The 15462-nt window shown below is 40.6% G+C and overlaps 1 protein-coding gene across 1 annotated transcript in view; it reads right to left on the reverse strand.

The window, feature by feature from the left end:
• The window catches only part of DENND4A (DENN domain containing 4A), a 2763357-nt gene that overhangs the window by 17629 nt on the left and 2730266 nt on the right, over positions 1-15462 (reverse strand). The window contains exon 41 of the mRNA XM_044077857.1: positions 14174-14238. Within this exon, the coding sequence (XP_043933792.1) occupies positions 14174-14238 (65 nt within the window). The remainder of the gene's footprint in view (positions 1-14173; positions 14239-15462) is intronic.

Consider the following 15462-nt stretch of genomic DNA (forward strand, 5'->3'; position numbering starts at 1 on the left):
AGCCTCGTGAAGTGTGTTAGATAGTTCAGCGATCTGAGTGTGAATGCCGATGACAAAAAGATACGCTTCCCGTATCCATCCATCGTTCAAGACTCCTTGTTTGGCAGATGGACAGATGAAGAAGTCTCCACTAGCTCCTTCTTAGTGGCTGCCGACACCACCATGGCATCTACAGGCACACCCTTGGATAAAAAATCCTTCTCTTTGGGAGCAGACAGAAATTTATTGCGTCTCCTAAGAACTGGCTCCACGGCATCAGGAGTCTCCCACACTTTCCCACTAACAAGGTCTAATAGTTCATCAAAAGGTGGAGACACCCAAGAGGCTGAAGGTTGAGACCCGAAAGCCTTCAGGTACACCGACTCCTCATCAGAAGGAGTAACAGTGGGCCAGCCTCCCCTCTTCTTAAGGATCTCCAAGATGTCTGCAAAGGAGACATCATCAGAGGATGACTTGGGGGACCCTTCTGACTCCTCGAGGTCAGTGTTGGAGGTAAGGGACTCATCCTGGGAGTCTACATGCTTCCTCTTGCATGTCCTCTTCCGAGGGGGCTCCTCAGAAGGAAATTCCGGGGAGGTCTCAGAAGACTGGGGGCCACCAACCGGGAGCTCCTGAGGCTGTGAGTCTCTGCTGTAGAGAGAGAGAGAGAGTAGGTGCTGAGACAGAGGTTGGTGCCTGAGGGGGAAGAGCGTCGGAACCCTTCAGTGGAGCTGAACAACGGGACACCACACTCCTCATCATCTCGAAGGCAGACCTCTCCGGCTCTGAAGACCTCCTCGGCTCCGAGGAGACAGATGAAGTCATCAGCTCCGAAATAGATGTAGGATCCGAGCTCACCCTAGCTGACGCACCGAGGGGGAGACTCTGAACCAAAGAGGTTCGAGTCTAAGTGTCCCTGTCGGGGCTGACTGGTGAACCTCTGCTCCTAGACACCATGGATGGCACTGAAGGTGTCAGAGCGGAACTCGGCTCCGAGACAGCTATGAGGGGAGCTGGAACAGAGGATTCCACAACAAGTGGTACCAAACACTCCGGCTCCGAAAGCCCGGCGCGGCTCGGAGGAGAAACCACAACAGGGGGAATGGACTCAGGTGGCTCCAGAACCGACTGGGTCGGAGCCAACATTTTTGGTAAGGCAGAGGACTTCAGAAGTCTAAGCACTACTCTCTCCACATCTTCCTCTGAAAGACTCCTGAAACATCTGGAAGACAGAGTGGGTGATCTGGACCTCTGCAAGATTGTGGATCTCAATGTTGGGGAGACCGTCAAGGGATCCCTGGACCGGCTCCGATGTGGTCTCTCAGTAGTCGGCTCAGAAGTGTACCAATATCAACAACCTTGAACAGCTCCAAGGACAGTGGAGCCGAGGAGGTAGAAGTCTTATCCGGCTTAGAAAGCTTTTGAGGTGGTTCCGATGCACTGGATGGTGCCGGGGAATGCCTCTTAGTAGCCTTAATCTTTTCTTTTTTGGAAGAATGAGACTTTGAGGAAGAGGAAGATTTGGCCAAGTCTTCCTCGAAGGAAGGCTTGAGACCACCTTTCAAAATTAGCTTGTTCTTCCTCTCCTGGAGGACTCTGGAGCTGAAGGAATGGCAAAACAAACAAGTCTCCTGCAAATGAATGGCTCCAAGACAATAAAAACAATTACTATGGCCATCCGTAATTGACATCTTCTGGGAACATTTTACACATTTTTTTAAAACCCGAAGGTTTATGGTCTTTAGCCTCTTTAGACATAACTGACTAATCTGCAATACACAACCACAACGAGGACTAGATCCTTTAACTTAAACGGGCCTAGCCCTTACCACACAAAACACACACACATGCCACGAGGACTAGGTCCTCTAATTCAAACTGGCCTAGCCCTGGGAAGAGAGAAAGGGGACAGAGAACTAGGTCCTCTAACTTAAACAAACCCAGGTGAAAGGAGTAAGACAGCGAAGGTCAGAAACTATCAATTACACAGCACACATACAATTCGCAAAGTCGAAATGACCAACTTTCTCAAATATAAAACTACGCTCAAAAAGCTAAGTCGTAGTAGCAAAAAAGGGTCGGAACTGCTAAAAGACCCTGCACACAAGCTGAATAAGTAACTATCTAAGTCACTAATTAATAACAAGAAAGACTGCACACAATATATATCAAACAATTGTGAACACGCACATTAATTAGAAAAGGACTAGCACACAGGATACCAAACGAGAACAACAAGGGCCAATGGTCAACCAGTTCTCAACAACTAAGAAATTTAAAGTAAAAAAACACTTAATCAGTACTGAAACTACTCTAACACTACTAGAACTCTAACTAGAATCAGATAATTTGCTAATGTTAAACAGTAATACAGAAATAAGAGAAAAGTTTTAAACTTGGTCACAGCCAAGCAAGAAGCACATCTGAACTTGGAGAAGCGGCAAACGAGATCTGGGGATTGTATTAGTGCACTATGGGATACCTACCTAGACACAAGCCAACTAGAAGACTTTCAGCTTTGTAATAGGCCGAGTCAGAGCCGAGGATCGGCTCCAAACCCATATGTAAGAATGAAGGTGAGATAGGACTACAGAACATCATACGTTCCCAGTTACCTCTTTCTTCCCCATCACACTGCCAACATTTGCCATCTACCTGTGGAAAAATTCAGTCTGCTTGGGGTATAAAAGTATTATGCAATCCTACATCTTCTAAACTTTGTGGCATACCTGGTAGCCATCCATATGCCCTCCCATTGTTTCTTCTTGAATTCTACATCTTACCTCTCATCCCAGTCTTTTCTGACTTCTTTTAATTGACTCGTATAGATACTGTGCATTATTTTATATGCCCTCGTAATCATCCCTTTTTTAACAGCAGCTTCTAGTCTACATTCAATTAAAAACTCAACCACAGCAGGTCTTTCATTTGTGATTCCCCTATCCTTCTCTCTTTGCCTATAGTCTGATATCAATTTCTGATAGACTTCTCTGAAGCGGTCACCAAAGCTGTAGATGAGGGTAAGGTGGTTCACACAGCCTATCTAGATCTCGCCAAGGCTTTTGACACCATCCCCCACTCTGGAATTATAGACAAACTCACTAAACTAGGTATAAATCCCTATGTTACAAGATGGGTTGCCAACTGCCTCGCTGAGCGAACACACACTGTGAAAGTAGCAGACTCTAAATACAACTTCAGACTAGTGACAAGTGGAGTACCACAGGGTTTAGTCCTAGGTCCTCTCCTGTTTGGTATCTACTTCTCTGAAATACAGGCTAACACAGAAGGTTTTTGGCTAACAAAGTTCGCAGATGACTGCAAACTAGGAGCCATAATCAAATCTCCTAACGATGTGGACATCCTACAAAAGGGCCTCACTGAGACAGATGCCTGGTGTCAAAGCCATGGCCTCAAGCTCAATGCCAAAAAGTACATTGTCATCCCTTTTGGTAAAAACTCTGTACCCATGAACTACCACATAGACGGGGTAGTCTACTTAACACCGTAAGTGTGATAAGAGACCTTGGGACACAGGTGGACAGTAGTCAGGAAATCCTTCTACGTGGCATACCTCATCACAAAAGGTTTCTCATCCAGGAAAAAAGAGGTCATTGTTCCCCTCTACTCATCACTCATTAGACCCATTATAGAGTACAATGCCCCTTTTGGTATGTACCTCACAAGACATCTACAACAACTGGAAAGGCCACAGAAATACCTCACAAAGAGGATTACCAGCCTCAAACAGATGCCCTATGCAGACCGTCTCAAAAAACTCCAGCTTTACTCTGTCGCATATCGCCTACTCAGAGGCGATCTCTGCCTAACATACAAAGCTATGTCAAACCCAGAGCTGTTGGACATGCTCCACGTAAAGAAATCCCAATCCCTCCAAGCTACACACTCTAGGGACCTAAACCTTGTCACCACAATAAACAGAACATGCTGGAGGGATAGATTCCTGTCTCAGAGACTTCCCATACTCTGGAACAAACTACCTATCTATATAAAACAAAGCTCCTCATTAGCACTCTTCAAGAAAAATCTTGATGATTGTATGGGAAATAGGAAATTAACCCCGGGGATCACTTCTGTGGCTCTGCTTGACAGGGGCACAGGAAAATAATTTTCTTGGGTGGCAAAAGCCAGGGTACTGTTTGGCTAGGCTTATATAGGCCCTAGGGCCAATAGACTAGTGCCTACCTATGAGAGGGAAGGCAATCACTAGCGTACAATTCAAATATCTTCTTCGCCTCTTCCCATTCTATTACCTTTCCTTTTCTAATTGTTTGTTCCTGATTCCTTGGTTCCTTTGCCAACTTCCTCCATTAAATTCCAGCCCCCTCTTGTCTATTCTCCTTACCTCTAACTACAGTCATCCCTATCGGAAGAATCTCTCTCCATTCCCAAGTTGGCTTGGTTTTTAGTACATACATTCTGCTACTTTATGAATATAATATTCTGTATAATTTCTCCTTATAGGTTCATAGGTTGGTACTAGGCTATCAGCCCTAGGGCCTATACAAGCCTAGCCATAACAATTCCCTGGCTATTTCTTCCCATACTATTTACTTCCCTGGACCCCTGTCTAGCAGGGCGACTGACGTGATCCCCGGGGTGAATTTCCTTTCTCCCATCCAATTGTCAAGGTTCATTTTGAAGAGGGCCAAAGAGGCACTCTGCTTGACATGTATGGGCAATCTATTCCAGAGTCTGGGGAGTCTCTGGGTCAGGAACCTATCCCTCCAGCATGTTTTGTTTATTGTGATGACAAGGTTTAAATCCCTGGAGCGTGTGGCTCTGAGGGATTGGGATTTCTTTAAGTGTAGCATGTCCAACAGCTCTGGGTTTGACAGGGCCTTGTATGTTAAGCAGAGATCGCCTCTTAGTAGACGATATGCAACAGAGTATAGCTGGAGTTTTTTAAGGCGGTCAGCGTAGGGCATCTGCTTTAGGCCTGTGATTCTTTTAGTGAGGTATTTCTGCGGCCTTTCCAGTTGTTGCAGATGTCTTGAGAGGTACATACCAAACGGGGCGTCGTATTCTATAATGGGTCTAATGAGGGATGAGTACAGTCGGACAATGACCTCCTTTTTTCTGGATGAAAAGCCCTTAGTGATGAGGTGTGCCACATAGAAGGATTTCCCCGACTGTTGTGGCGATGTGTTTATCGAAGGTGAGACCACTGTCCACATGTGTCCCTAAGACTCTTATCACACTTTCGGTGTTTAGTATACTGCCACCTATATGGTAAGTCACGGGTACATGTTTTTTCCCCAAAGAGGATAACTATACATTTCTTGGCATTGAGCTTGAGCCCATGGCTCTGGCACCAAGCATCTGTTTCTGTAAGGCCCTTTTGTAGAGTATTCACATCATTTGGGGATTCAATAATGGCTCCCAGTTTGCAGTCATCTGCAAACTTTGTTAGCCAGAGTCCCTTAGTGTTGGCCTGTACATCAGACAAGTAGATGCCAAACAAGAGCGGTCCCGGGACTGAACCCTGAGGTACTCCACTTGTCACTTGTCTGGAGCTGGATTTGGAGTGGGCTACTTTTACAGTGTGGGTTCTATCAGTAAGCCAGTTAGCAACCCATTGGGTGACATAGGGATTAATGCCCAGCTTAGTAAATTTATCTATGATTCCAGAGTGGGGGATGGTGTCAAAGGCCTTGGCAAGGTCTAGATAGGCTGTGTGGACCCCCTTACCCTTGTCCATGGCTCTGGAGACTGATTCGAAGAAGTCAATCAGGTTCAGGAGACAAGATCGGCCCTTCACGAACCCAAACTGGGTGGGGTCCAGTGTTTGAAGGTTGCCAATGTCTTTGTTTATAAGTTCCATGATAATACGCTCCATGGCCTTGCAGATAAGGCTCGTCAGACTGATGGGACGGTAGTTTCCGGGATCCAAGGTGGATCCCCCCTTGTGGAGTTGGATAACTGTAGCTCTGTGCCACTCAGTGGGCACGAAACCTGAGGTGAGGCTATGATTAAACATGACACTTAGGTGAAGTGCCAGTTCATATTGTAGTTCATGTAGTACACAGCCCGGGATGTCATCTGGTCCCATGGATGCTGTATTCTTAGCTTTGGAGAGTGCGTTTTTTAAGGATCTGTCTCCAAAATCACATTCTTTCCTTATTTCTTGAATTACCCCCTGCTTCTTCCTTACCCCTTTACACTTTGAATTGTAGCTTTCTACTTGTGTTATGTAAAAAAGCCTTGACTGTATAGCTCCAAAATATTCCTTCAAATCAGGTAATCCTAACCCCCCTTGTTTTGTTGGAAGGATTAATTTACCTCACTTGACTCTTCCCCTCCCAAATAAAAATCAGCTCTTTATTAATTAGTGTCCAGAACTTCTTCTATGGTTGAACAAATATTCCTTACTTGTGTATAAAACTAAATTGTCCAAAACATTTTTACTGCTTGTATCTTACTATCCATATCCATAGGAGAGAGCTTTGAGTTTCTCAGTTTTTGTATTATCTTTTGTTTAGTCTCTTCCCAAGTATCCTTAGCTGCCATAACCAATTCATTTTTAATACATACGCCTAAATTTTATCATGTCCACACAAATATGGGTATTGCTGGACCAATTCATGTGTGGGTACATAGTTTATAACTATAGTTTTTGTTTTATCTTCATTAATTTTATATCCCTCGGAAAAAAACAGAACCATCTCAGAATATGCCACAGCACAGAGATGTCCTTATCTGGTTCCATCAGGTACAAAATAATATCATCTGCAAATACAGCCATTTTTTCTTGAACACATCAATTATATCCTTGAATTTCTGAGTTCCTTATTTTCTTTGTCAGTGGTTCTAAATATAATGCAAATAACAAAGGGGAAGAAGGACAACCCTGCTTAACACCCAAGAGTTTGATGCAATCTTTTGTCACAGGCAGATGTTGAGGACCAGCTTGTGAGACAGATTTGAAGAGATGTTGGATGAAAGTGGGGGAGGGGAATATTGGTATAGTCATTCTGTACCATTGGTCTCTCCAGTTTTCTGACAGAACCATTGTTTCTTGTTTTTATTTCTTTCCAACTACCTCTTTATAGCACCTTGTTTGCCACAATATGTCTTTTTCTTATTTGGCTTTTTTTGTGAAATAGGGAGGCCTGTAAGATTTGTATTGTGTAACATGAAAAATCTTAAAAATTCCATGAATCAATTTCCGTGTTTCATCATATTGTTTGAAAACCTGGGTAGCAGATGTGGCAAACAATGCTTCCTTATCTAAAGCAAAATCTAAGATTTCAGACTTTACCTCATCAGCAAACGTTTGGTTATGTACCCAAGCATATCTTCTCAACACTGCAGCAGTAGCAGTGGCCCTGACACAGATCTGCACAATCATATACAATCTTTTTGATGTTATTTCTCTGGTGTCTTTATTTTTCCCAGTTTTAATCCTTGGGACTTTTTACAACTATTGTAAGCCTATTATGACTAGGCAAAACTTTTAATGAGTTGTTTTTCAGATGTTTCTGATGAAGATGTTGATATGTGCTTACATTGTACTTCCTCTTCTTTGTAAACCAGGGTATACTTGCCTTTCAACTTTACTGTGGGATATCTTGGACTAGGTAGAAACAGTTAGACTTAAAAAGAGCTTTCTTCTGTAGGAAGAGAAGTAGAAAGTTCCCTCAGACTATCCACATAACAAAACATAAACGTACACATGTATGCCTGAGAATTGAGAATTCTGAAAGCCAAAGTAGAAGAAAAGACAGTCTCTTACCTGGATGGTCCAGCACCCAGCCATCCTTCTCACCAGGTGAAGAGTTGGTGTTTAATATCAATCTAGTTCTAGCAGTAGATATTGCAACTGGGTCTGATCTAAGATGAGAGAGAAGAAATGTATTAGTTTGAGGTACTTTTTCACATCTTTTCTGCTCTTTTAGGGACTGATGGCTGAGTATCAGGATGATTACAGGCAGCATTCAACACATCCTCCAAGGCTGGCAGTACAGAAGGGATAATGAGGAATATCCATTTGTAACATATCATAGTATCTCCTCAGTTAAGGGGCAACCTCTAGTTTTTCCCATAAAAATGCTTACTTTATCCTGGCTGTGATCTGATTAAGAGAGACTTCCTCCACATAAGGAAAATAAATTGTAATTCCTTCATAATCAGAAAGTCGGGCTTGTAAATCCGAAGGGGAAAAAGACGCATCTCTGTCATAATCAGAATCTTCAGGCCTGGTTTCCTCAGGAATTTCTTTTCAAGGGATGCTCACCTGTAATTGCTTCTGGATACCATAAATCAGAGGTTCATAAGCAAGTACTAGGCTACCTGCCCTTGGGGACCATTTTAAGCATAATCAATTTTCCTTTCAAAGAAGAGAACTGAGCAGTGCACCTTGTATTTGTGTAATGCTTGCTTTGCTGCTGTAAGAAAATCATCTTTCTTAACTGTAATAACTGTAACCTTTTGAGATAAAGACTGTTTAATCTTTTTTTTTTCTTTATAGGAGTCCCTGTGGAAGAAGACTGTCTTGAAGGAGGGACATCTAACCAGTCTAATGGTCTTTTTCCTCTATTGTCGCCTCACAATTAGACGTTGCCCAATCGATTCTCAGTTAGAGCATCTACTGTGTGACGACATGCGTGAATGGGCGTTCCTTCGTTGAAGGTTGTGCGTTAGGCCTGGCAAGCCAGCATGTAAAACTCTACTGCCAATCATTAGCGGACAGGAGTTCCGCTGTGGCGACCCCTGACTGGGAAAAGCTGAAAGAAACACACACACTCCATGAAAAATGTCCCAGTGTGTCTCCCAGCCTTAGCGAAGACGGTTCTCCCATGACCATACTGGACACTGGAACAGACGGTGATGTGGTTGACCCCCAGATCGTGGTGGCCAAAATGAAAGTACTATACCAGAGGAAGTCAGAGAGTTATGTGAGTGGTCCGAGGAGCAACCAATGAGCACTGCAGTTCACTCAATATCAGCTGAGGTGTAGACTGAGCCCATCTAGTTAGCAAGAGCTCCTTAGTAAGTGTTTTTTTTTCTTTCTAGGAGCAGCAGGAGTGGAATCAGCAAAACTGGATTAAGTATCCATGCTGGAGTCGGGGAAGAGAAGCCAAAAGTGGTAAGGGTTGCGGAAGCAAGTCAGCCAGACGTTGGGCTGTTACCTGCTGTACACAAGTAACACACTTGCATTCACACTTCTTGTCCAGGCCTCTTCATAAATAAAAAGTGTAAGCAGCATTCAATTGCCTTGTCAGCACTCCTTTTACCAACCATACTGACAGTAAAAGAAAAATGTCAGGTAGGTTGTCATGAACTGAGCATAAACACTGCGGTGTAAAAACTCGCTACTGCCCTTCCCAAAATAAATCTTTTAGTAAACAGTTTTACACAAACAGAACATATACTTAGTTAAACTTTGTTCCTAATTAGCTAAATAACCCATGTAGCTACAAACAGCAGTCCCTGACAAGAAATTTCTGATTTTGATTAAAAGGGCAATAATTTCTGTATGAAGGGGTTTCCCAACAGAGACATATCTGCCATAAACTAAGCCAGAGAGAAGCTTCTCCTTGAGACACCAAGAAAGCACTGAAAGGCACCTACATTCTGACTGCTGATTTCCCTCCTTGGGGCTAGCCAATCAGTAGCCAGAGTGAAGGTAGGTGTGTGTGTGTGGGGGGGAGCCTGAACTTTGTTAAGCTGGTTGGTTGTTGTCTCCTAGGCAGGGAAACAACCAATATAACCTAAAGGTTACTGCAGCAGTGGGAATACTGAACATTTCCAGATGTAAGAACAACAAAGGAAGTCTTTCCTGATTATAACTGCAGCATAACTACTCCTGGACAATTCATCACAAATAAGTTTACCTAAATATTTCTTACCATTATCTCACGGATTAACAATATGTATTTTGGATTACTGTTATATGAAATGGTTTTCATAGAATCAATGCAGAAAAAAATATATGCTATAAGAACTATGCAAATGTCTTAAATTCCAAGAGGTAACTACTTAGCCATGTGGTAACCATAATAAAGACTATTAGACCAAATTTAACTTGACAGCACTGTCAAAAGAGCCATTAAGATTGGCACAAATAATTAACCAGATGCCCATTAAAACACTAAAAATACAGAACAACACATCAAGATCAAAGTTCCTTTCCATAAATGACCACAGAGAAATTAGAAAACCCTCAAAAAATAAAACAGCAATTATTTTCCAATACTCTTACGCATGCATGTCCAACAAAACAAATACAATCTGAATTCAAACTTTAAACATCGATCCACAGACCACTCGAAAACGTGATATCCACAATGCAAACATCTAGCAGTTAGTGCATAAGAATAAAGTCATATAGTGCTATGGAGATGCTTCTTGTAGTCCAGAGTTTAATTTCTTCAGCAACCATGTACCTACTGTATGCTTCTGGTAAGACACCTAACCAGGTAATTGCTCTAGTGACACTGGACTGGACGGACTCTAGTTACTTTACGTGCAGGCCAGACTATTGACCTATCAACCTATAAATGAAAATATAACTGTTAAGGTTCCTAGGAAAAAAAATTACGAAGTTATACACATTACCTTAAATAAGGTGACAGATCCAACAACTACTATGATGGTATATAAATACTCTAAAGAGTTAATGGGCCCACAGAGATAAGTAATAGATCAGATCACTAAAATTTAAATATAAAGTCACTAAAAGAGTATGAAGAAGAGATCAGAATTTAAACAAAGTATTTATTCTTTGCTATCACATTTTAAAGTTGTTCATTAAACACCCTTCCCACAGTAAAGTTGAAAGGCAAGTATACCCTGGTTTACAAAGAAGAGGAAGTACAATGTAAGCACATATCAACATCTTCATCAGAAACATCTGAAAAACAACTCATTAAAAGTTTTTCCTAGTCATAATAGGCTTACAATAGTTGTAAAAAGTCCCAAGGATTAAAACTGGGAAAAATAAAGAGACCAGAGAAATAACATCAAACAGATAAAGTAGATCTTTTGCAAAAATAAGTACTCAATGTAAAACTAAACATGTACAGAAGTCAGGGTACTGCATACAAAAATGCTGTCATAAGCTGAATCAGTACACAACATCAAAGTGAAAGGTTCAAGAAATATCTGGTTAGGAAAGACGGATGTAAATAATTTCTCAGTTTTGGGAACCTTGTCAATCATACATCTACGTCCAGCCTTTCCAAAAAATCATGATCACCAGAAATGTCTTCTAAACTTTAACTTGGTATTTATTCAAATTATAAACATATTTGTACAATAGTTGGCATTTATGTTTAACCTCAGTGAACAAATCCTAAATTTATTTTTATACCAGACTAAACAACTTTACTTTTAAAAGCAAATGTAAAACTGAATAAAGATCCAAGTAACTGAGAACTCTTGGTTATCACCAAGTGGAGAGCATGTAAACCAAATGGAGACATTTCCAGATATGTGATTGGTCAATGATGAACTGATCATCAACAAAAAAAAAAAAAAAAAAAAAAAAAAAAAAGACTTTAAAGACACATCTAACATCCTTTTCCTCAAAAACCTGAACTCGCACAGAATACATAAAAGGATGGTTTGGAAACAGACTGGCCCTTGAGCTCAAATTTTTTTATTTTATTTTACATTTGTTGACCGGGCTAGTCCAACTGGATACATGTCCATTTTCAGTGGAGGCCCGGGGAGAAAAGCTCCAGTAACGTCATACTAAATAATACACACACTGTAAACATACAGAAACATCTAATATAAAATTTGAAAATAGTTTAAAAAAGACTAAAAATAAAGTAGAAAGATTTGAGAAAGGCACTTAGAGTATTACAGCATCAGATGAAGTAAAATTTAGAAAAATTACTGTATAAAAAGTGACTAGTACAATCAAGCATGGTGAGTAGTACTCAGGAGTGACAGAGTTAGGAATTAAGAAGAAAAGGTTAGTTTAAAAATCAAATAAATAGAGAAAAAAACGTTTAGTCAGGGTTGTTGCAAGAGCATAGCCAGTGGTTATAGAGGAAAAGTTTTAGGTTAGTTTTAAATAGTGGGAGTGAGGTTAGGGTTCTAAGGTCTTGTGGTAGGAGATTCCATATTTTGCCAACTGAATTAGAGAATATGGTGTCTCCTGCTAAGTTATTTGATAAGGAAGTATGAATCAGCATTCTATTAGAGGAGCGTAGATTCCTCAGGTTATTGTATGGTCTTATGAGGGTAGAAAGCATTGGAGTGTTGTCGGGATGGTATAGGGCTTTGTGGGCGATTGTAAGTTGGCTAAATTGTATTAGGTGAGGTAATTCAAGCCAGCCTAGTTGTTTAAGATTCAGACAGTGATGAGTCCTGTATGGAGAGTTTGCAGCAAATCTGGCAATATTGTTATATGATGTAGCTAGTTTGTTAAGATTATGCTTAGAAAGATTGGTGTATATGGGGGAAGCATATAATAGGGTAGAGATTAAGTGGGTTCTAGCTATTGTGGTTCTGGCTTCTGGTGTCAGGAATGTGTGGTTTATGGAAATAATCCAACTTCTGAGCCAAGTCTGTACATAATGACTTGATTTCAGACAACTCATATACAGCTTCTTAACATGGAATGACACTTTCTGCCTAATAATGACAAATCCATTTTTAATTTTGTGCTTTATGTTTGGTCAAGTCTTTAACATTAACAACTTCTGATAATTTTTTTCACTTTGGCTCATCTTCTCAGGGGTTAAATTCAGGGATGAGATTTAAGAGGAGAATCCAGAAAAAATGTACAAAATGGTTGTAGCCTTCAGCATACATACTCATAACTAAGTATGGCCTCAACCGGATCACATGAAAAAATTAATAACAGCATTAATCTGAGATCTGGTGTGATACAGACTGCAACAGATAACTGCAACGTTTGCTACTGTTCAGTGACAGAAAATAAATGCAGAGAAACCCACTGTGACAACTTGGAAGTGTTAAAAAATACAATTATGGTGGCAGAAATAAAGCTTGGAAATGTCTGTAGGTCACACCGTCTTCTTGGAAAGCTTGCCTAAACCATTATTTAAACCTGAAATACTATACTTGCTACAAAGTAATTAAGTAAAAAGTTGTAGAAAGATAAAAAAAACTTTCAGATACATAAAATTTAACACTAATTATTTATGGTACAAGAAAGCGCACTCAAAAAAGATATAGATGGAGGTGATGTAGTGAAATCAACAAACTAATTATGCTACATTAAAAAAGTTAGACAAATTAAATAAAGTTGAACAGCTTAATGTAGAGTCCAGCTGTGAATTTAGTCATACTCAATGTGTGGTTTAATATTCTTCATAGATGACCAAGAGCTCACTGTTGAGCTACGAAGACAGGTAACGTATATTAATCGGACAACAAAATTAGATGTACAGCTTACAAGGCTATTATGAACTCAAAATGTGAAAAGAATCCTAGTAAATGACAAACTTTTTTAGTTTCATATTATCTGTTTAGTGCATGCTGTAAACAATGTGAAACTTAACTTACAGCACACCAGGGATGCACAGTAGCAAGCTCCACACAATGCCCACCCTACTTGAGTTAGCCATACTTATTAAGGACTATGTAAACACCACCTGTAATGACAGGTACAACAGCTGCTGAACAGTTATGATTCAGTCTGCATCACCTCAAGCTCCAAAGGCAGAACATGTTAAGCATTTTCAGCAAGCAAGTTTAGTTTTATTTATAAGGCAAATAGCTTACCATAGCTTATTTATGGACATTTTTCCTGATCTACACATGCGGGGGGGGGGGGGGGGATGCTAACATTCCCACACCTCTACTACTACACCTGGCATTAGTAGGTTATAAGGACAGCCTCATTTAACATCTTATAACAGACTTTTAGCTTTTGCCTTGATACTACTAACAGACTCGAACCTTAAGTAGTTAAGAAATTTATAAAAGGGTGTATGCTACACTGCATCCACAATATACCTTACATCTGAGCTTAGGCACCACATCCTGGGCTACAAATACCTATTTCTGCTGGAATGGTAGTACTTGTTAAAAACTGGTGCTTTATGGCATAGTTTCTTACTACTAATGAACTATCAAAACATGGAGATATTAACTGCTAAAGAAGATGGAAAAAATGAAAACAGATTATGAGTAAAAAAGGCAATACTTTACTGCCATCATATACAAATTCTCTCCAAAACCGAAAACTTACCTATGTCAATATTCTCTCTTCCCAATGCAACAAGTGACAAGAATAAGATCTCCCGGTACAGACCCCTAAAAACAAGTACAATACAATACAGTCTTAGATACCTGTAATCAAAAACTGAACCATAATTGTGGGTTTGAAAGTATTTTTTCTTATAAAAGCAACTTGTTCATATTCATAAAATCATGAATCAATTTTTTTTTTTGCAATAAGTTAAACTTAAGAACATTTTCAATGTTTCAGCCTCTTTAAAACTGCCTAAAAGTGAAGACTACCCAGGAAAGACTGATCTTTATCACACATACTGGTACTATTTTACTTTATGTTGTGTTTCTTAATATTCATACTATATACAGATTAATAACGCAAATTTATGACAACATTATGAAGCACTGGTCTCCCAGAAATGCTATGATGTGTAGAAAATTATGTATTTACCTACAAATATAAGTTTATGTGCAGAGCAAGTTCAATTTAGTAAAGTGACAGTTTATTAAGGCCTTTGACACAATCTCATACTCAGGCATCATCAAAAAGCAAATGCAACTCGGCATAAATCCCTATCTCATCAGGTGGGTGGTCAACTGGCTTACTGATGGGACCCACAAGGTCAAAACAGGTGCTTCCATCTCCGACAGCAGACCTGTTACTAGCAATGTTCCCCAGGGGTCTGTCCTGGGGCCCCTCCTGTTTGGCATCTACTTCTCAGAGGTCCAGGCAAAGACAAAAAGCCTGAGGCTGACAAAGTTTGCAGATGACTGCAAGTTGGGTGCTGTCACTGACTCCCCAAATGATGTTAACATACTGCAAGAGGGTTTCACAGCAACATATGACTGCTGCCAAAGTCATGGCTTAAGTTAAAATAAAAAAAAAATGTATTGTACCATTCAGCAAGAACATGGCTCCTACTGATTACCACATCAACGGCAACCCCCTAAGCACACAACCTGTGGTGAGAGACCTGGGTACTCAGGTTGACAACAATTTTACATTTGATCATCATGCAGCGGCAGTGGTCAGAAAAGCCTTTTACTTGGTTCATCTCATAAGTAAAGGGATCGCATCCAGAAAAAAGGAGGTTATTACCTCTGTGTCCTCCGTCGTTAGGCCAACAATTGAGTATAACATCCCGCGTGGTATGTACCTCTCCAAACACCTGCACCAACTGGAAAGGCCACAGAAGTACCTCACAAAGAGAATCCATGCCTCCAACACCTGTCCTATGCAAACAGGCTCAAATCACTATCACTCTACTCAGTATCATACAGATTATTGTTCAGAGATGATCTGTG

This window comes from Protopterus annectens, chromosome 7.part0 (genome assembly GCF_019279795.1).
Source record: "Protopterus annectens isolate FY-2018-M chromosome 7.part0, PAN1.0, whole genome shotgun sequence".
In the NCBI taxonomy this organism is placed as follows: domain Eukaryota; kingdom Metazoa; phylum Chordata; order Ceratodontiformes; family Protopteridae; genus Protopterus; species Protopterus annectens.